The sequence below is a fragment of the Haplochromis burtoni genome, unplaced genomic scaffold, assembly GCF_018398535.1.
Source record: "Haplochromis burtoni strain Fernald_Lab_line unplaced genomic scaffold, NCSU_Asbu1 Contig_166, whole genome shotgun sequence".
Lineage (NCBI taxonomy): Eukaryota > Metazoa > Chordata > Actinopteri > Cichliformes > Cichlidae > Haplochromis > Haplochromis burtoni.
The window spans coordinates 237,143-258,464 of record NW_024582527.1 but is presented as its reverse complement, the minus strand read 5'-3'; the positions used below and the strand labels follow the sequence as shown (position 1 = coordinate 258,464).

Below are 21,322 nucleotides of genomic sequence, written 5' to 3'. Positions count from 1 at the left end.
GGATGGATATACAAAGTTATCACAGCATTTCCAAGTGTCAAGAAGGGGAGAGAGAAGCATCAACAAAAATTTCAAAGAGAGAACAAGTCTGGCGGTAGGATGTGAAAAATTTCAAAGACTCTGGAAAGAAGGAAAGACAGATGTGACTAAAGACCCAGAAAATTTTACCATGACTCTAGTGAATGACTTAGTTAAGTAGGCTCAAAGAAGACAATCTATAGGACCTTACAAAGGAAGGTCACAGACCAAGAAATACTCTTCTTCAGAAGTACTTCTGCAGAAGTAGACACCTTCAAGCCATATAGAGGTATGCTGAGGACACCATGGAGAAAGGTTAAGTGTACTGGAAGTGCATCCTTTGGTCAGATAAGGGGAAACTAGAGCTCTTTGGCCAAAGAGACGCTAATTATGTTTGGAGAAAGTAGGAAGAGGCATTCAACCCAAAGAACACTGTTCTCATAGTGAAACACGGGGGTGGGAGTATTATACTGAGGGGCTGCTTCAGGAACTGGCAACTTTTCATGTGACCTGTGACCGCCACAAGAAAAGAATGGACTTCTTCAGTCTCATCTGACTACAGGTTTTCCCAACCTTATAAGCATTACATTTGCATAATGACTGAATCTAGCAACGCTGACTAACAATGGGCCAGGGGGTTAGTTTTAAGATCATTAATATGCAAATTGTGGTGTCAGCTTGCAGTTAGCTGAGGGTGAAGAATTCACTTGGATGAGCGAGGGAACATTTCAGCCACTGAAAACACAACATCCAAATGAACAGAATCGACTTTACATGGACGAGTGAGCATGCATCAAGATAGCACAGTACCACGTTTTACATTTGCAAAGTTGCATCTGAACAAATCACAAGACTTCTGGAACAATTACGTTTGGACAGACAAGACCAAAGTGAAGATGTTTGGTCATAATGCTGCGTGTGGAGAAAACCAAACACAGCATACCAACACAAAAACTTCATACCAACTCTGAGCACAGTGGTGGAGGGGTGATGATTTGGGCTTGTTTTGTCACTCACAGGATGTGGCCACTTCATATTCAGTGAGTAAACCATAAAGTCCTCTATATACCAAAGTATTCAAGGGTCTAATGTGAGGACATCTGTCTGACAGGTAAAGTCTGGCCCAAACAGGACAATGATGCAAACACAGGTTTTAGATGACTGGTTTGTGACTGCAGCCAATCATCACCAAATGTATTCTAATTCTTGTTTAATTCAATATTCTTGATTTCCTTGATGACTGCAGAAATATAATGCCAAACTTATCACCTGACCCTTCAGCTCACCACACTCTTACAGTTTTGTTTCACTGTTGAGCTGACAGACAAGTCATCTTACTGCGTTGGTTCTTTTGTTTGTTTTCAGACAAAAAGCTCTTTTGAGACACATCCCCAGTGTGGGCAGGAGAATTTGCGATCCAAAGAAGAAAAACTTGCATGCATCACAGAACCTGTGTGTACGTAGCAAAGACCAAAAGACATATTGGAAGTATTTTACCACAACTAACGTTCCCAAATTCAAATCAGGAAAACAAATACTTGATGTCTGATGTCATATCACGATGTTCCATATATGCTGTTTTCTATGAAAAGACTAAAATAAAATGTGCACTGTTCTACTCAGTTATCATTTGAAAACTGTATCGACTGACCCCTTCTCAGTACATCTCCTGATTGTTGAGAAAATTGACAGTGGATAAAGACTATTGATATTTAACTCAATATTAGACAAGTAAAGTCACAAAAACAGTTTAAAAAAAACAAATTACTATAGAAAGTATTGACACTCTTACACCTTGTGAAGAGGATTACATTTTAAATGGATTAAATAATTTTTCCCACTCATTTACCATAAAAACATAACAGTGAAGTGAAAAAAATGGCAAATAATTACATTAAAAGAAAAGTTTTTCTGAGTAAATTTAACTTGGAAAAAAATGCAAAAAAATTCACAAACAGTCATTCTAGTACAACCAATTATATTTTGGTACATGTCAAATGTTGATCAATTTTATGTCACACATTCATACAGAGTAAAACATTTCTGAATATGAAAAGAACTAAAAACATGTAATCTGATAAATATTTTTGTTCTTTGAGCTTGAAACATTTTTGTATTGTCTGGATACATCCTTCTGCACTGCCATTTTCCCTGAACATAGAGGCAAAGAGAAGGTCACATCGGCATGTGTGTGAGGAACGTCCGATACCCACCTGCATGGAAACAGGACATGGTGACAGCTTTCTCTGTGCAAGGAAGCTCAGGAGGCTCCTCCTGGTGGCAGAAGAGCGTGGTGCTTGAAGCTGGTCAGCCATAACTTGACTGTGCAGCATTCTTTATGTTTGAGGAGCTGAGGCCTGAGGTTGCAGGTAGAGACTGCCCCGGCTCAAAACTCATCCTCATCCATGGAGCTGTACGGAGACTCCTCTCTGGCCCAGTCAATAATCCTGATGACTTGAGGGCACGGGAATATAAAGTATACCCTGTTCAAGAGGCATTTACATCAAATCAATTACTGTCCAAACACAAAATACAATAAATAAATAAATAAATAAATAATCATTCAATTAAATACTACATAGTAAAAATTGCATGTTATAGTGTAATTGTCTTAACATATAAGGTCAGCGAAATCACTTTATGTTGCATTCCATTGGCATTGACAGCATTAGGACTAACTATTAAAATATAATAATAAGAACGCATGGCAACGTCGTGGACTGTTTGGGCTGCTTTAGGTTTACAGCTGGGCTTTCTCCAGGAGTTTTAGTAAAGTATGGCTTAAGAAATTGTCTGAGAATAGAGAATAATAGAGAATCTATATGACACTTGTGTAGACCTAGCACACTATAAATAAAAGCCATCTTGCAGACAATAAAAAAAGCTGACTTTAAGCTCAACCATTAATCTCGGTTCGTAGTACGTCCCTCCAGTGTGTTCACCTCTGTACCCGTCCAAAGTGCACGATCTTTGGTATTTACTCATTTGGACCAATTCTCATCTTTGTTCAGCAATTTTCTTTTTTTCCAACAGTGTCTTTATTTATTTTGAACACATCACTGTACACATCTACTAAGTGTAAAAAAAAAAACAAGTAGCTAAACCTACATAAACTACAAGCTTCACATACTGCCTTTATACACATGACTTGTTCAGCAATTTTCATGTAAAATTTAACAGGTTTTGACAAATACTCTCAACAAAGAACAATAATTTTTTCAAACCAGTGCTTTAATTATTATTATTATTATTATTGCATTCTACAGCTCTTCTTGAAAGTCTATTAACTTCCATTCATGTTAATAATAATTTTACATGGAAAATCATCAAATAACTGTTTTCATCACATTTGTGGAGGGGTTTCATTAAGTCTTTTTGTGAAAGACATTTTGTGAACAGTTCACCTCCAAATTCAATTCAGATTTTGTTGCAGTAAAAGTTTTTAATTCCTTTTAAAAATGCCAATTCATGTGTGTTTTCCACACAGATCTGTCTTCCAACAGTCTGTAATCACACTGCTTCAACCATGTTGAGGTCTGCGTTTCATTTATGAAGTGTAGCTTTCCATTATGTCTTTTAATCCGGGTTTTTACTGCACTAACAGTGTGTTTCGGCTCACTGTCATGTCAAAAAAAATAAATTCCATCAATTTTGACAAAGTCCCCAACACCATTGGCTGAAATGCAGTCCTAAAGCATGACAGAGATTTCCCCTATTTTATTTTTATTTATTTATTTATTTATTTTTTACAAATGGATGTTTTGTTCCTTAAGATTGGCTTAAGCCATCCTTCCTCTGAGACCACTTCTGAAGAGGCTTCAGTGAACAGTAGAGGAATCGACTGAAGGGCCTGTGGCACAGATGCATTTCTCACATCCAGTGTCATATTTTTTGCTTGATGTTTTCCTTCGTTTGCCCTCTAGGACAGACTGCACACCATGTCAAGATGTGCTAAGTTTTTAACTAATAGTTCTTTGGGAATCTACTTGCTGGTGCAAAATTACTATTTTATCCTTGTCAAACTGTGTTATCTTTGACATTTTTTGATGACTCAGTTAAATAAATTAGACCAAAAAAAATAACACCAATACCTGAATAAAGTTAAAAATATATAGCCCTTGAAGCCTTTTTCTACTTGCACAAAACAGTACAGGCATACATATTTGTATTTTTAATATAGCAAATGTAGCTGAGACTCATGAGGAGGACAGTTCTCTCCTGTTTGTCAGAATTAAAAACCAACCAACCAACCAAAAAAGAGACATTTATAGGTACAGCATCTTAGACATTTATGAAGCTCTTGCAGCCTATTAGACACACACACACGCACACAAAATTGTGTACATCCACATCACTAAGACTGCTTCCTCCACCACATGCACAAAGCCATAGAGAGAACTATGCCTGAAGACTATTCAAAGAAATGACAAGAAAGCTTGTCTAAGAAAGTTCAGGCTGTGTTGAAAAATAAATGTCGTGATTTCTAATACTGACTTTCAAGTTTGTTTTAAATTTTTAAAACAGAGTTTTTAAAGACAGGAGGAATACCTTGAGACTCTTGAACAGTGCTGTACCAGTGAAAGTGCTTTACCTTTAAATAAAAACGTAGCTCAAATCCTAGATGTGGAATCTAATCTAATCTAATTACGTTAAGTAGTGGCGTGATTTAATCGTGTGTATATTAATGCATGTCCGTGCACCGTCTTGGTAAGTGGCACAAGCTGCTTGTGACGGTACTTTTGGTGGTTGCCACAGCTGCAGGCTGACAGCACAGCTGGAAAGCAGGGCGCAGTATTTGACCACAAGAGTGAAGCATTGTACCACATCCGAGAGAGTCACCGGAGCGGCTGTCCGTTCCTTATTATGGGTCGTGTAATACATGTATTATTGCTATATACATCTTCAGATATTGCGCGGATTTATAATATATGTTTTTCTATTTAAATTTAAACATTTGAGAGTACACATAGACAATCAGTCAGTGACCCGACAAGCTTAGTTAGTTGTTTCAAATAATGTATTGTTTGAGCCCAGTGTTTCTAGTCGGACAGAAAAGGGACCGAAACTAAACAGCCACGTAGTAAAAGGCGAAGCTCGCAAGAAGGTGAGTATTTGTTGTATTTTGTAGCATTTATCTGTGATATATTTTATAATTTATACTAGGGTTTGTAACGAAGGTGAAGCCAGGTGTTTCGGCGAATGACTTTCAGAAAATGGTCCTATGAAGGCGTGAAGGCGATTCCAGGTTGTAGCAATTCTTAGCTTGACAGGTCCCGTGGCTAATTAGCACTCACGTTAGCTTCAGTAGCTAGTGCTACCCACCTAAAGTTTAGTGCGTCTTTCTTGTCATTGCCAGTTTTATATGAAGTGAAATTATTCAGCCTAGTCGCTGGAAATATAGGGGCTTTACAGTAACGTTTGCCATCAACTGTCTTACTTTTTTCCCCGAGATGCCGACTCCGAGTCTGAGTCTGAGTAGATGCTAGCACCCTAGCTACTAGCAGCAGTTGTAGCCGCTGTGCGTCCAGCGGCTGCACCAGTCTTTGCAGCACACCCTATGAGTCAAAGGTTACCATTTATAGTAGGATACGATAATAATATAACATGTCACGCGGAAAGGCTTTGCAGAGTACTGCTGTCACTGTTTTTTAATCTTCGGAAAGGCTTACATGTAAATATCAACTGTGCTTAATAAGGCGTATCTCTGGTAGGGTAGGTTGTACACATGCCCTCACAGATTTACTTCAGTGGTGCGTGGCTGACAAATAGGCGATAAGCCGGGGAAACCTTTGTTGCATTTGTTTTTAAAGTACACATAAATTATTGCAGAGTTAAGTTATATTAAACCTGAAAAATCCACTTACCAAAGTAGTTTGTTAGTATTTAATTATAGCTTATAAAAGCAGACTGTTGTTACGTAACCTTATTAGTGGGTAAAACAGATCCCTGGTGAGTCGCTACGGCTTCTTCTGTGTTGCATGTTGATCTTTCTCATGTGTCGCAATCTCAATACTGGAGCTAAAAGTTGTTACATATTTTTTTTTCTTGTATGTGCTTGGAGGTGCTCCTGTAGACTGACATGCTCTCAGCTAATCTGCCTCCTAAGAAGATGGCGTAGTGAGATGCCCCTTTCAAGAAGTGCATCAGCAGTGCTGTGACTGTTGCTTCTCTTAATGGAAGTGGATACTGAGCAGTCAGTGGCAGCCCAGATGGAGGCCAATACTTATCAAGAGGACCATGTTATAAAATCCAAAGAGGCTCAAGCCCATGCTGTGGAGCGTGAAACGACATTTAAAAAAGGGCTGGAAAACCCAAAGGATGCAAAGGGGGATATTCATAACGGTGAGTAAGCATGCTTTTCTGGAAAGGATCACTCATTCCTAGATTGCGAGGTATCCAGTTCAAGTTCTGAAGTGTAATGGTGTCTCTTTTATCTAACACTATTTTGCCATGCATGACCTGTGTTGGTGGTTATGACGAGCCTCTCTAGGCCATCTGCAGCTCCATGTTGCACAGGCCTTTGAACAAGCATATTATATAGCTGAGCTAAATTCAAATTTTTCATCATCTGTTTACAGTGTTTCAGTTTGGGGTTTTTGACAGAAAAAATGTGTACAGAATGATCTAATTGTAACGTATGTAAGTGTACGAGTTTGAGGATACACATGAGACAAACTGGAAAAAGTAGCAGGAAGATTTTCTCACACAGTGCGTTACCCAGAAATACAAAAGCCTCCAAAATAGCTGATTTGTTGATCAGTGTGCTTTTGATGTGTTAAATTATTTCAGTGCATAGTTCTTTAAAGTGGCCTTTAGGCTCCACTTGTAATTACGGGTAGTTCATTTCATTGAAATATAAATGCGTTTTACTGAAAAGTGTACAGAAATATTTTTTGTAATTATATTTGGAAAAAGCATTTGAATATCTCATTTATTTTCTGTACATTTAAATATCCATAATTACATTAGCAACAAACAACATCATTAAAAAAAAAAATTCTAACAAGATATTACGATTTTACCGCAAATAAACTCCTCTCAGCGGGACATTTCTGGGATGATTTCTTCAGTTTTGAATGACGGCTGCTTGGCAGACGTTCCCGCATTCTATTGCTGAAAATGAATCCCGTTTTCTCCATAACTACTTCAACCAGTGACAAGAGGACATAGAAAATGTCTGTCATGTAAAATGAACAAACCACTTCCACCGCTGACAGAAAATGGAACGTTTTGTCTGTAGTCTGTGGGTAACAAAGAAAATAATTTCCAGTCCCTTTAGATGTGTTTGTGTTGCAAGCTGAATCCCAGTTTTGCTCCTATAAGAGTAGATGCAGCTAGGAGGGATGCTTCAGTAACAATAGTGTTACATGAGTGTTTGTCGTTGCCTTGTGCATGTAAGCTATTGTTGCTTGACAAAGTTGTCTAGCCAGTTTGCCAAAAGAATCACATCCACTCAAACTAGTTCACAAGAATTTCTCATGACTAATTGTTGGATTCCTGAGGGCTTTCCCCCCTTCCTCTTTCAGGTCCTGTCAATTCAGATGTGATGCCAAATGGAAATGGACTGGCAGAGGGCTTTGATACTGCAGGGGACACCCTGCCTCTGACAGCTCCTCCCCAGAGCACCAGCTCCCCTGTCAACTCGCAGAACCGCGAGCCCTCCCCAGGTGTGGCTGCTTATCCACCCATGATGCTAGAGAAGTCTGAGGGGGCTAGTGCTGAGGTCACGGTTCACAAGAGTGATGCATTGCAGTCACTCAGACTCAGTATGCCTATGCAGGAGACTGAACTGTGTAAGCATAAATTTATGTGCAGTGAATGCCCCCTCTATAACCCTTTCTATTCTAACCTCCCGTTTTGATGTGGAGTGTTTTGGTCGTTGGCTCATGTACAAGTGTTTGCTTTAACTCCCCTGTCTGTGTGTTATCTGGACTGAAGGATTCAGTGAGGATTTCATTTAGCTGTTTGACTTTACCTCCTCCCAGCAACTCCCATAGCAGTCTTTTGTTTAACTCAAATTTTGTGTGGGTGCTTTTTTTTTCTTCTTCAAGACACTATTTGAATTCACGGCTTTGTTTTGCTACTAATCGCTCTGATACATTATCTTTTACATGGCATTTTTAAAAATTGGCACCATTGCCTGATTCACAGTTATGAAAGCTTATATTTTTAAGCATGGCAATAACTGATTTTGTTTGCCTGCACATTATAACTCCTACAGAGAATCAAAATAACTCCACAGGAAAAACCCACATGAAGTATCTCTTAATTGTTGGTGAATACACAGCTCTAATTCAGTGTACATCTATTGCAGTATTATAGCTGCGTACCTCTATACCAGGGGTCGGCAACCTGCGGCTCCTTAGTGCTTATACTGCGGCTCCGCGTGGTTTGGGAAAATAAATTAGAAGTATTTAGTTGAAGTGTAATTTATTTATGTTAGTTCTTTTTAACGTGTAGTTCTAAATTGGAAGATTGTTGTGATATTGAAATATAAAAATACAATTATATTTTATTATTTTTTTCATCGCTCAAAATAAGCGTCACACCCGCCGAAACGCCTGCATTTGCCGAGACTTTCAACCCCAGGTAGGCCAATTATGGATCTTCGGATCCACATTATGTCAGCAGCTCCACTGTGAACTATGTTACAAACAAACACGCTCACGCCTCACAGACGACAGCTTACAGTCCTGCGTGAAGATGAATGTGACTTCGTACAGCCCCGATTTGCAGACGCTGTGCGCAGAGGTTCATGAGCAGAAGTCCCATTGTAAACATACCACGGCAGACCCGACGATGTTTGCATGAACACGCATCTCTTTATTGACCACTTTTCACACACGGTTGCTGTACGCACACAGCCGGCTGTAGCTTTTCAGCTCACAGCCCGACACACACCAACACAACAGCATAGAGAGCACAGACGTTAAGGCGGCGAGGCGTGATTGCGGGTGCTGCTCAGGTGCGTCCGCCTCCCCTACAGACCACGCCTTGCCACACACATTAACCAGGTAAAATACATATTCAGGCAGAATTTTGCAAACATCTATTTTTAAATTTTTTTAGCAGCATAGTTCTTTTATTTTTTAAAAGTCAGATCAAGGCTCCAAAAGCCCAAAGGCGATATAAGGGGGGCGGCTCACAACAGTTTTTGTTTGCTGGATCATTTTAGTTCAGCTTTCCTTTTGTTATATTTCTTTAAGAGTTCAAAATGTGTTAATAACATAAATAAAATGTAATTTTCTCTGTAGCACTTCATGGATTTCAAAAGCAGCACACCTTAGTTGTTCGCATAAAGGTAAAAAACAATATATACAGTGTTATCTTCATTTTAGATGTCAAAAAATATTTGCGGCTCCCGGTGTTTTCGTTTGCGTGGAAACCGGCTCCAAATGGCTCCTTGAGTGTGAAAGGTTGCTGACCCCTGCTCTATCCTATAGGACGCCTTTAATTTTATGGGTGTAACACGCAACAGTTATGTAACACCTGCTCTAAAAAGGCCATTAATCCTTAAGTCAAGTGGCAAACCTTGACTTACTGCCCATGGCCAAGTATTAGAATAACTAAAATTTGAATAATTTGTTTACCATTGTCATTTGAGAACCAGGCTTCAAGCAGCTTCACTCACCACCATGCCAAATTCCAGCGTTTGCATTCGTGACATAACAGCCTGTTTAAATAATCTGCTTTGCTGTAGTTGGATAGTATATGTTAAGCGGTAGCATTTTTCTCTTTGTTTTAACATTCCTTGCCCTTCATCCTTTCAGCCAACCAGAAACCATCACTGGAGATGGAGAATGAGGAGAAGATTCGCCTAGAGGCTCGCCGGCGCCTGGAGGAGCAACTAAAACAGTACAGAGTGCAGAGACAGAAGGAGAGGGTGGGTGAATGCAAAGGGAAAATGATGTTTTTCTGGCAAAAATTATACACAGAAACATTGGCACCATGGTGAAGGAGCAAAGTTATATCACCATATTTACATGATAATGTCAGAGAAGCAGTCCTTGAACGTAATCTTAGGAGAGGTAGAGTGGTGCACCAGTACAGTGTCACTTGTTTCTGCTGATTTACTTTTTCCTGCCTTTTCCTGTGAAATTAGTTTAACTTTTTGGCTATGTTTGTGACTGAGATGAGTAATTGTACAGTAATTACTGGACTTATTCTAAGTTCTTTTACTTGATGTGAATATAAATATTTACACATTTATTCGGTTATTTTTGCTGGACACTCATTTTACCAATTAAAGAATAGATGTCATTTTTTTCTTTTTGTTTCAAATACAACCTCTGATTCTCTCCTGTTTTTTAGTCTCATCGTACCACCACCAAGAGCAGACCGTTCAGTACCCTGGATCCAGAACTTATGCTACATCCTGAGGCATTACCCCGGGCTAGTACTGTTGCCATGACCAAGGAGTATTCCTTCCTCAGGACCAGTGTCCCACGTGGTCCCAAACTTGGTAGCCTTGGAATTCCTCCTCCCAAAGAAAAGAAGTCCAGGTCACCTCGCCCTAACAAGATCCACTCCTTGGCTGATTACAAGTCTCCTGAGAATGATGGTGGTGGTGGTGGTGGAGGAGGAGGCATAAAGGCAGCAGACATAAGCTCTGTCAACTCCACTATTAGCTCTGTGTCCACTCTGTCTGAGATCAGTGTGACGTCAGAGTGCGGTACTTCTGAGACAGAGGCACAGTCCGGTGCTCCCCTCCATGTCCGGGACAGTGTGTCAGAAATTGATGGCAGTGAATCAGGGGTAAGGCCCGGGAATGATGGCAACGACAGTGACAGCTCTTCCTACAGCAGCGTGTCTACCAGGGGAACCTACGGTATGCTCTCTGCAGCAGTGGAGAGGCAGCAGGGGCCATACACAGTCGATGGACGCGAGATCGCCCCTGAGGCCATGGGTCAGTTCCCTTCCCTTCAGGAGGTTCTGCAAGCAGCCACTGAAGAGCAACACTTCCTGGAGCTGGAGCAGGAAAGAGAAGGGACAGCAGAGCCTCGTAGCCGCAGGGACAGCTTCTCCAGCAGGTGACGATTTCTTACAAGAAAGGCAAATCAATAAATGTTTGAATTTATTATTTGAGTAGTGAGGTTGGTAAAATATTAGTGCAGTTGTGGTTACTGTGTATTTTCACAGACTGAGTATATGAGGGAACCTGAAAATTTTCATTTTGGAAAAAGATTGATATGTATAATCTTTTGTTGAACCTCGCAACTCATTTGTTTGATCGTATTCACTGAGGTTGTTTACATTTGTTTTAGTGTTTCTTTGGAGAGTTCTGTGATGGGTCATGATGAAGTGCTCCAAGTGTTGAAAGAGAAAATGAGGCTTGAGGGCCAGCTGGAATCCTTGTCATCTGAGGCCAATCAGGTAATGCAAACCATCAGTAATATTTTATTTTTTATTTTTTTGGTCTTCAGTTCCTAATATAACCTTGTGGGCGACCAATATTATACAAGTACACACTGAAAATAATCGGGCTACATGCTATAACCACCTGCCCTGTTTTCTAGGCTCTCAAGGAGAAGACAGAGCTTCAGGCCCAGCTTGCAACAGTGAATGCACAGCTGCAGGCTAAAATGGAGGAGGCTCAAGTCAGCAAGGAGAAGCAGAGTGCCCTCACTACAGAGGTTGGCACACTACGGCAAAGCTGTAGCCAGCTAGAGAAGGCTATGGTAGAGCTCCAGAGCAGTCTAGAGAACAAGAATGCCAGTCTGGCTTCTCTAAGCAATGATCTAAAGGTTGCTGAAGACCAGTACAACAGGCTGATGGGGAAGGTGGAGGAGATGCAAAACGCTGTAACCTCAAGGGACAATACAGGTGAGTGATGGAGACTCAAATGGCTGAGTGTATATACTCACCTCCACCTCATATTTTTCAATTTTATGTTTTGATCCTGCGCTTTTGCAGTTCAGGAGTTGCGTCAGCAGATGGGTGGTCTTCAGAGTCAGCTTCAACAGGTGCAGCTGGAGCGCAGTACCCTACAGAGCCGACTGAAGACCTCCCAGGCCGAGATCGATTCACTTCAGCAGGTCAGACAGTGGTACCAGCAGCAGCTAGCTCTGGCCCAGGAGGCAAGAGTGCGTCTGCAAAGTGAAATGGCCAACATGCAGGTAAGTTTAATGCCCGTGCAGTTGGCTTTAATGTCACGGCTTGGCATTAGTTGTCATGCAGGAGACATAACTATTGACATGTCTGGTTCTGTTTGTTTTTTTTATAGGCTGGACAGATGACTCAGATTGGTGTTCTGGAGCATCTGAAGCTGGAAAATGTGACACTGTCACATCAACTCACTGAGACCCAGCACCGCTCCATCAAAGAAAAAGAACGCATCGCTGTACAGCTACAGAGCATTGAGGTATTTTCCAGCTTCAGGTTTAAATCTAAAGTCAAAACAAACTACACGTTAACTTTGTTATTTAGCCAAGGGAATTAAATAAAACCAATCAAAATATTTAAAAAAAAAATCACAGGAATTGCAGTAAAATGTACTTTTAACAGTTTGTGTATCTCGACTATATTTGAACATTGTTTAAAGTGCTTTTACTCTCTGTAATGTAGGCCGACATGCTGACCCAAGAAGCTGCTTACAAGCAGATCCAGGATGCAAAGAGCATGGTGGAAGATGACCTGCAGCACAAGCTGGACGAGTATGAAGAAGAGCGAGAACGGTTAATAAAGCTTGCCAACACAGCCAGCACCCTGGAAAGAGAACTAGAGCAGGTAGTCATGCCAAATGTAACCGTGACTTATTTGTCACCCTGCATATGCAATAAAATTCTTAGACGTAATTCTTCATTTGTAAACTCTGCTCTTAATGTTCTGTCTTAGGTAAAGCTGACCCTTTCCCAGAAGGATGCACAGCTGCAGACACTTCAGAAGGAACATCTGGAGCTGATGCGCCAGCTGACAACCACTCAGGAGAACTTGCACACCAAAGAGCAGTCCATCAACCAGCTAGAGGCCCGATACCAGGAGCTGGAGGCCCAGCTGGCTGAGCTGCAGACAGAAAGCACTGCCAAGGATGACAACATCCAGTACCTCCAGAACGAGAAGATTGTCCTTGAGGTAGCACTGCAGGCAGCCCGAGCAGACAAGAGCCAACTTGATGAGAGTGCTGAGAGGCTTGGCGAGGATGTTCTGGTGGCCTCAGATGTCTTGGATCAACTACGACAGGAAGTCCAAGTCAAAGCCAATCAGGTATGAGACAGAAGATGTGTTGAGGTAGAGTTAATTCATTTTACATTTACCTAAAATGTTTTTTGCGGTTTGGAAATGTTCGCAATAGGTCAAAAAGGCTTGTTTTTGTGCCTGAAGAATGAGGATTTACCCCCTTCTCTTCAGTGTAGTTAATATTAATTTAAACAAAACTCAAGTAGCATTGATACAACTTATAGTGAGTAATGAAACAATTGTATTATGTTACAGATTGAAACTTTACAACAAGAAAATAATTCCCTGAAGAAGCAAGCTCAGAAATTTAAGGAGCAGTTCATGCAACAAAAGGTAAGACGCCTTCATAGCTTTTACATGACATTATATGCTGCCTGCAGCAACTCAGAAAGACTTCATGTACATTTATAAGCCACTTGTCAGAGTGACTCCCAGCTGGCTAAGGCTGTGGCTGTCGTGGGAGTATGTATTGTAGAGCCAGATGGCAGACACATTCTCTGGAGGAGAGCGGTGCTGACACGCCTCACTGGATTGAGCATTGTCCAAGGCTGCTTTATTTTGCATTGACAGACTGTCATGAAAAGGGTGGAGTTAGTTGACAGAATGACAGACTCATGCACTGCATTGTGTGCCTTTCAAGATTTGAGTTATTGTAGGCCCTCTTTATATGCATGCATTAACATCTTGGTCCATCAAATAGTAATTGAACTGTTTTGAGCAACACATGACAACCAAGTACGTTTTTGTGAAAATGTCTCTATTATCAATAAACTAATCCTGAATGACTGAACTCCGTACCCTATTGCTAAGGATGAGCCCATCCACCCTTCGGAGAAAGCTAATTTCCGCCATTTGTATCCACGATCTCATTCTGTCTCCTTAAAGAACCAGCAATAATAGTGTTAACCAAACGATCTGATTAACGGATTTATGGCGTTTCTCAACAACATTTAGGACACAAGAATTTACCAGCATTGGGTATCAATTAAAATTTTAACAATTAGATTAAATGACTGGTAAGTCCGTTACCGACTACTGACAGCAGCGACTATTAGTCGACTAGTCGTGCACATCCCTAATTTTAAACATATACAGGATAAAAGTAAGCAAATATGGTATTTGTTGTCAATTTGTTAAAAAGCAATGTGCATTTAGTAGCACTTTAAAAAAAAAAATCAGCAAGTTCAGTCTTAGAGAGATTTTTCATTTTCATTTTTTTCTTGCTAATTCATAAATGGCACAACAGACTTGTGTCCTCTCATTAAAAGGTTAGAATTATATTTGCCATTTTATAGGTTTTACAATGGTTCACTATAGCCATTTTCATTGGTGGACTGTGTTCATGTTTGGCCTGCAAAAATAAAGCTTATCCACTCCTCTATGAATAGACGGCATCAGTGAATTAAATCTCTCTCAAACCCTGGAGATGATGCAGCCCTGTCTCCTGCAGTGCTGTCAGTTCTTGTTTTTTCCCTGCTGTGTCAGTCAAGGCAAATATGAGTGAGACTACTTGCACATCTCCAAAGGAGCAAATGCCTCATAAGTATTTTGTTCCACTTTAAACCTTTTACTGGGGTTAAAAATGCCATTTACCTCACAGGTGATGGTGGAAGCATACCGCAGGGATGCCAGCTCCAAAGACCAGCTGATCAGTGAGCTCAAGTCCACCAAAAAGCGTCTATTGATGGAGGTGAAGGATCTGAAGCAGGAGCTACTGGCTGCTCAGGGGGAGAAGCAGAAGGCAGAGCTGGAGCAGACCCGGCTGCAAAAGGAAGTGGTGAGAGTGCAGGAGCAGATGAGTAACATGGAGGCCCATCTGCAAACCATTCAGAATGAAAGGGATCAGCTCGATACCCAGATTCAGGTACTGTTTGTCTGATATTTGCTCATGGCATTACAGTATTATATAATAAAGAAAAGATTATATTAACCTTGGGTGTTTTTTTTCCCCCCCCAATGCAGTCTCTACAGTTTGATCAGAGCCAGCTAGCAGCAGTGACACAGGAGAATGAAGGTCTAAGGAAACAGGTGGAGCAAATGGAGGCTGAAGCCAAGAAGTGAGTCACGTGGTCCCACAGTGATGATTTGGCCCATGATGCCCCTCTTTGTAGTCATTTGGTATTTAGAAATAGAAATAAGGGGTAATGCCTAAACGCCTCATAGAAATAAAAGTTTGTATGTGTGATTTTTTTTTTTTTTAATCCTCCTCAGAAATTCTGTGTTTGTTATATCAGGAAGTAAAATACATTTTTATTTATTTTTTTCACTCATATGTTCTTTGAAATAGAGCCATCACTGAACAGAAGGTGCGTGTGAAGAAGCTGGGAACAGATTTGACCAGCGCTCAGAAGGAGATGAAGGCCAAACACAAGGCCTACGAGAACGCCGTGGGCATCCTGAGCAGGAGGCTCCAAGAGGCTCTGACTGACAAGGAGACGGCTGAGGCGGAGCTGGCTAAATTGAAGGCCCAGGTATCAGATGAAGGGAACAGCCAGGCCTTGCAGGTAATGAGCACTTCTTTTAAAGCTTCAAGCTGCAACATCTATTTAAAGAGTTTCAAGCATTAGAAGAAGTATCACTGTTAGAAAGCTATACCTGCTCTTATTTATTTAGTTTGTATCACAATAAATAAAATGGGTGCATTAACTCCTACAGACATGTGTTACTGTCTGTACACCTCGTTTATGATGGACAGCGCTTACATAGGTGGTAGGGATCATGTTAAAGTATGAGTCATCTGTCTTTCTCTCTAGTCCCTTTGTGCACTACTCAACTCTCAAATGTGCATTAACCTCGGTAACGCCAGGTTTATGCATTGCAACCATGTTGTAACAGCCCTCTCTACAGCTTCATTACATTTGCTAAAGTTAGTGTTAAAAATATCATCTGATTCTGAATGCGTGAGGTTTTTATTTTATTTTGACAGATTTTTTTATATGGATTGACCCGTATTCTTGTCATTTGTTACCATTTCTTGTCAGAAGGTTGTATGCCCCTGCATCGTGAATATAACTGTAGCTGTTGGCTAACTCAAACATTTATTTATTTGTCATACAGAAGAAGATTGAGACTCTACAGGCTGAACTGCAGGCTGTTACCAACAGCAAAGCTATGCTAGAGAAGGAACTTCAAGAAGTGATCACCCTAACATCCACAGAGCTGGAAGAATACCAGGAGAAGGTTCTGGAGCTTGAAGATGAGGTAAACTTTGTTAATCTTTCATCTTATAGCTCATATACTTTTTTTTCCTCAGTTCAAACCTCTTTTTAGCCCCTTTCAGACATGCTTTTCTCTGTTAATCTCATGGCATCTTCCAGCTATCAACGCGTCTCCCCAGAATCTTGAGATGGGCATTTCACTAAAAGATCGTACGCTTTGGAGAACCAACCAAAAGGCAACAATACAAAACAGAAAAAAAGTCTTCGACACTCTCCTGCTGTCCAATCTACTTGTGACAAACATGATTAATATACAAAAGAATAAATAAAATATACGTATGTTAAGATTTCAAGAACAGCAATCTTAAAGTATAAAATGCATTAAGACATTGTCACTTCATGTTCTGTCAATTTTTTTGCTAACACTGTGGCTTTTGTTGATGTGGGAATCATATAATGAAGACTTAAGGAAGATTATTGTAAAACGGGCTTACGTATGAATACCAGAATGCAATCACTGATAATAGACTGATAGGTTAGGTGTCCCAGAGCTTAGTTGGTTCATGAAAAAAAAAATAATTTCATGAACTTTTTCATCAATAATACAACTGTATGAGCAGTTTATTTGCACTTCTGAAATGATTCAGTTCATAGGTTTTGTTTTGTTTGTTGTTTAGTTTTTTGTATCAATGACATGTATTACTTCCACAGCTTCAAGAATCGCGCTGCTTCAAGAAGCGGATCCGAAAGTTAGAAGATGCCAACAAGAAATTGGCACTTGAGCTGGAACACGAAAAAGGAAAACTGGCCGGATTAGCTCAGTCCCACAATGCACTGCGGGAGCATGCCAACATTCTGGAGTCGGCCTTAGCAAAGAGGGAGGCGGATCTTGTCCAGCTCAATTTGCAGGTAAGAAAAAAAAAGGATTGCATCTAATAATATAGATGTGGGTTTTGTTTTTATTATCCCGGTGACACAAAGTATCATATTACCTGTAGACTAAACTAGAAAAGTGGGGTTTCAGGTTCAAGCTGTTCTGAAGCGTAAAGAGGAGGAGGACCAGCAGATGAAGCAGATGGTACAAAGTCTACAGCTGGCCTTGGAAAAAGAGAAGACCAAAGTCATGGACCTGAAAGAACAGGTAAGACTTCTGTGCTGCATATTAGGCTAAATTATGATTTCCTTCTTCTTTAAGCTGAAGTACAACCTCAAAATAACTCATATTAAAGTATTTTGGGAGTTAAATACCTTTTGTTTTGACACAAGACACAGCAAGAACCTGCTTACAATCTATAAATCAAACTGATAAACTGTCACATGCCTAGCTCAGTACATTTTCCTTTTTGACACCAAATTGGGAGTAGCGTGGTCTTTGGAGTTCCCATATTGTTTTATGCAATGTTTCCTTTAGGTGGCAGCAGCAAAGGCTGAGGCAGCCCACAATAGACGGCACTACAGGGCAGCCATGCTGGAGCTGTCAGAGATCAAGAAGGACTTGCAGTCCAAAGAGGACCTGGTTAAAGCTCTGCAGAAAGAAGCCCACAAACTACAGTGCGTGCATTTGCCTGATTAAAGAATACTGTGACTTCAGGAAAATTTTAATGATTTCTAATCTAATACTGTGTTACATAACCTATAGTAATTGACGATTTTATAAGCTGCTTAACAAACTCTGCAGGGCTCAGGATGAGCAGCACGCTCAGGAGGTTGCCAGGTTCCAAGAGGAGCTGGCTGAGGCTCACTCCCAGCTCCAGATCCTCCGGAAACAACTGGACGATGAACTGGCAAAGCAGCCGCTCACTAACCAAGAGGCAAGTACTCATTTTGGGTTACTTTACCTGTTAGTTGGGCTACATTTGTATTCTAACCAACAGAAGTCAGTTTGGTAAAAAAAATTATTTTTGTTGTGTGAATGTTGTAATATTTGATACTGATTAGCTGAATTGATTCGGATACAACACTTGGGGTTATGTAGTCCTTATTTCCTGTAAACATTTCAGTGTTGCAGTTCATTAAAACCTGTTTTAGTCTCCTTCCAATTTACTGTTGGAGATCACCTCTCAATAACACTGACGTCTAACACTGGCTGCTGGTTCAGGTTGAAGATTTGAAGTGGGAGGTGGAGCAGAGGCAGAGGGAGATTGAAGCTCAGAAACAGCAGGTGGAGATGATGGAGCAGTGCCACCACAGGGAGCTCGACAACCTACAGACAGCTCTGCAGGCAAGCTTTGACCCGATTATACAGTATAGGCACAGTGTCTCATGTTTCCATGTTTCTGTCATTTATGCCTCTCTCAAGCCATTTACTGGTAAAATAAAATGTCTGACTCAGAATATTAAAGTGGAGCTGGAGTCGGTACAGGAGGAGCTGAGCAGCACTAGGAAGGACAAGTTTATGCTGCAGGCCAAAGTGGGTGAGCTGAGAAACAGCATGAAGACAGTCCTGCTTCAAAACCAGCAACTCAAACAGGACTTCAAACAGAGTCGTCTAAGGAAGGTGAGGCAACTTTTCATGCCGTGAACGGTTGTTATATGACGTTTTTAGTGCTTTCTTAGTTCCTAGCTGTGGCATCATTTAAACTTCAGGAGTCCACTAAATAATGTACAGTAAAGTATTAACTGCTGAATGTGATTATTATGGTTTCTCCCTCTGCGAGAGTCTCGTCATGAGAGGTTGTTGTTAAAAAGATTAAAACCGAAGCAAATAAAACGTATGTTAATATTTCATATGGGTGCAACTAGCAATGGCTAATATGTTGTCATTTAGCTGGGTGTGCCCATTACTTTCTACAGTATGAGTAATGAAGGCATTCTGTCTTTTACAGAGATGTAAAGGTCAGTACTGCAAGTACAATGCCATATAAAAATAATGTGTTGTTGTTGTTGTTGTTGGAGCAGCAGCGCATGGAACTGAAAAGTGACGGGAACCCATCCACCCCAGTAACGCCAGTTAAGATCCCAGACTGCCCAGTCCCTGCCTCCCTACTGGATGAGTTGCTGAAGCCTTCAACTTCTGTCAACAAGGAGCCACTCAACAATCTCCACAACTGTCTACGACAGCTCAAGTAAGATCTTTTTTCTGTGTGAATGATTTGGTTAAACGTTATCAGCAAACCGACATGAAACTTTTTTTTTGTAGTGCTGGGCAGTTATTCAAACGCCAGAACTGATGTAACAGTTTTTTTTCTGTTGTTTTTTTCCCTTTCAGGGAGGAGATGGACAGCCTCCAAAGGCAGATGGAGGAACACACAGTAACAGTACATGAGTCAATGAGCTCATGGACAAACGCAGAGGAAGGACTGGATCAACTGAGGCTTCAAAACAACATCTCCAACTCAACAGAGCTAAACAACATGGAGGTGGAAAATAACAACCATGGGGAACAGCAGCAATCATAACTAAAGAACTTTTTTCTCAGGCCAATAGAGGGAGAGTGGAGTTTTATCCACCAAGGCACTTTTTAGCCCCTTACACCCTTCCTCTTTTAACAATTGCTGCCAACATTTGGCATTTCTCCCATCGGCACAGAGGTGCATTCGCAGAGTAATACTTTACATACCATAGCTTTATTCTTTCTTCTTTATTTGATGGTTGTTTTATTTGTGTTACACCTTTGTCACATTTATTTATTTAGAGTTGAGAGATTACAACTTTTTGTTCCATGCTTCTTTTCCCCGTCTATACAAATCTTTCAGGCCATAATTTTTTTTTTCCGTCTCCTTGTTAATTTAGCATTTTTCCTCACAAAAATTGGCTACTATCCACGTAATGTTAGATCAGTGGCATTCATGCTGCTTAATGATGACTGGCTTCATTTAAAGAAGTGTTTTCAGCGACAGAAACAAACCACGAGGCCGCCTAAAGGCTGGCTACCACATGTTCTTCCATTTATGTGTGCCTGTCTATGAGTGAAGTCGTTCGTCTATGAAAAAACTGACATGGTTAAACAGGCAGCCTGTGTTAAAACTTTATCACTCCTGTTCATCAACTTTAAAAATTCACGCACAGTTGTAGTCGGTTATTTTGTATTGCCTCATGTTAAGATGCAGTGTTTAATATGTTTGCTGTGTCACCCTGGGTTCTTAAACTCTAAAAAACAACAAAAAAACAACAACATTAATATCAGTTTGTCTAGCATGGACGGCAGTAATTTGTACGCAAAAAAAAGCCTTAAGCAATCTTTAATATGGTATAAAGGACTAATTTGTTTGGGTGAATATATTTCTGCTGAGGTTGTGTGCAAGATGTCACTTGTTATATTGTATATATGTGTGACTGCTTACAGTTTATTGTAAAATATGTGGATTACATCAACTGACATTGCACACTTGATCAAAACTGGACTGACCGAGGGGTAAAGTTGTAAGATGAAACAACAAAAAAAAACTTCTAATAACAGTAAGTGCAATCAGATGTGTTCAGTTTCTGTTACAGTTAATACATTAAGTTTGTATTTACAAAAAAATGAATACCCCTGAATCACTTTTTTTCTGTTTCATGGGTAATGGGATAAGTTAATTGTTGTTTCCAGAGGTTAATATATTATGTACATGTCCTTTTTTGTACGATTGTTTATTCATCTTAATTGATAGTGTAAAGAAAAATGGAATCTAATGCAAACCATAAATTGGATAACAATAATAATTCTGCTGCAGCTGCACTAACATTTCAGTATAGAGTGGTTGTTGGATGATACAGTAGCTTTCTGCATGCAGTTGTGCTGCAGCTGCTGTGCTGATGCTCATTCCCACACTAAATGCTTAGGCAAATACCATGTTATGCTGATGAATTTCCAAAGGGACGATGCTTGGAGAATGCTTATTGAGATGAAGCAAATAACACAAAACATTAAACATGTTGATATACTGTGTTCCCATATGTTTTTGGACCGTGTTCTCTATTGTCTTATATATATATGTATATGTATATATATATATATATATATTATATATATATATATATATATATAT

At 40.2% G+C, this 21,322-nt stretch overlaps 1 protein-coding gene across 3 annotated transcripts; it reads left to right on the top strand.

Annotated features, from left to right (window-relative positions):
• The first annotated feature begins 4,944 nt into the window (after positions 1–4,944).
• On the top strand, positions 4,945–21,230 carry golga3 (golgin A3). Of its 3 annotated transcripts, none has more exons than XM_014337113.2 (24): positions 4,945–5,122; positions 6,080–6,360; positions 7,545–7,811; positions 9,789–9,901; positions 10,330–11,048; positions 11,283–11,391; positions 11,535–11,841; positions 11,932–12,134; positions 12,242–12,379; positions 12,583–12,744; positions 12,853–13,221; positions 13,450–13,527; positions 14,795–15,058; positions 15,157–15,251; positions 15,482–15,698; positions 16,252–16,395; positions 17,064–17,261; positions 17,377–17,493; positions 17,764–17,903; positions 18,031–18,163; positions 18,451–18,573; positions 18,685–18,849; positions 19,251–19,417; positions 19,561–21,230. In XM_014337113.2, exons 2-24 carry the CDS (start codon positions 6,192–6,194, stop codon positions 19,748–19,750), a joined length of 4,587 nt encoding a protein of 1,528 aa, XP_014192599.1. In that variant the 5' UTR covers positions 4,945–5,122; positions 6,080–6,191; the 3' UTR covers positions 19,751–21,230. The 3 variants fall into 3 exon arrangements, with proteins under 3 accessions (XP_014192599.1, XP_042081222.1, XP_005933394.1); XM_005933332.3 differs by having other exon boundaries at positions 4,946–5,122; positions 7,545–7,685; XM_042225288.1 differs by lacking the exon at positions 7,545–7,811.
• The last annotated feature ends 92 nt before the right edge of the window (positions 21,231–21,322 follow it).

Coding starts and splice junctions, on each gene's coding strand:
- golga3 (XM_014337113.2), top strand. CDS start 6,192: ATGGAAGTGGATACTGAGCAGTCAGTGGCAGCCCAGATGGAGGCCAAT. Junction 6,361..7,544: donor AAAGGGGGATATTCATAACG/GTGAGTAAGCAT, acceptor TTCCTCTTTCAG/GTCCTGTCAATTCAGATGTG. Junction 12,380..12,582: donor TACAGCTACAGAGCATTGAG/GTATTTTCCAGC, acceptor TCTGTAATGTAG/GCCGACATGCTGACCCAAGA.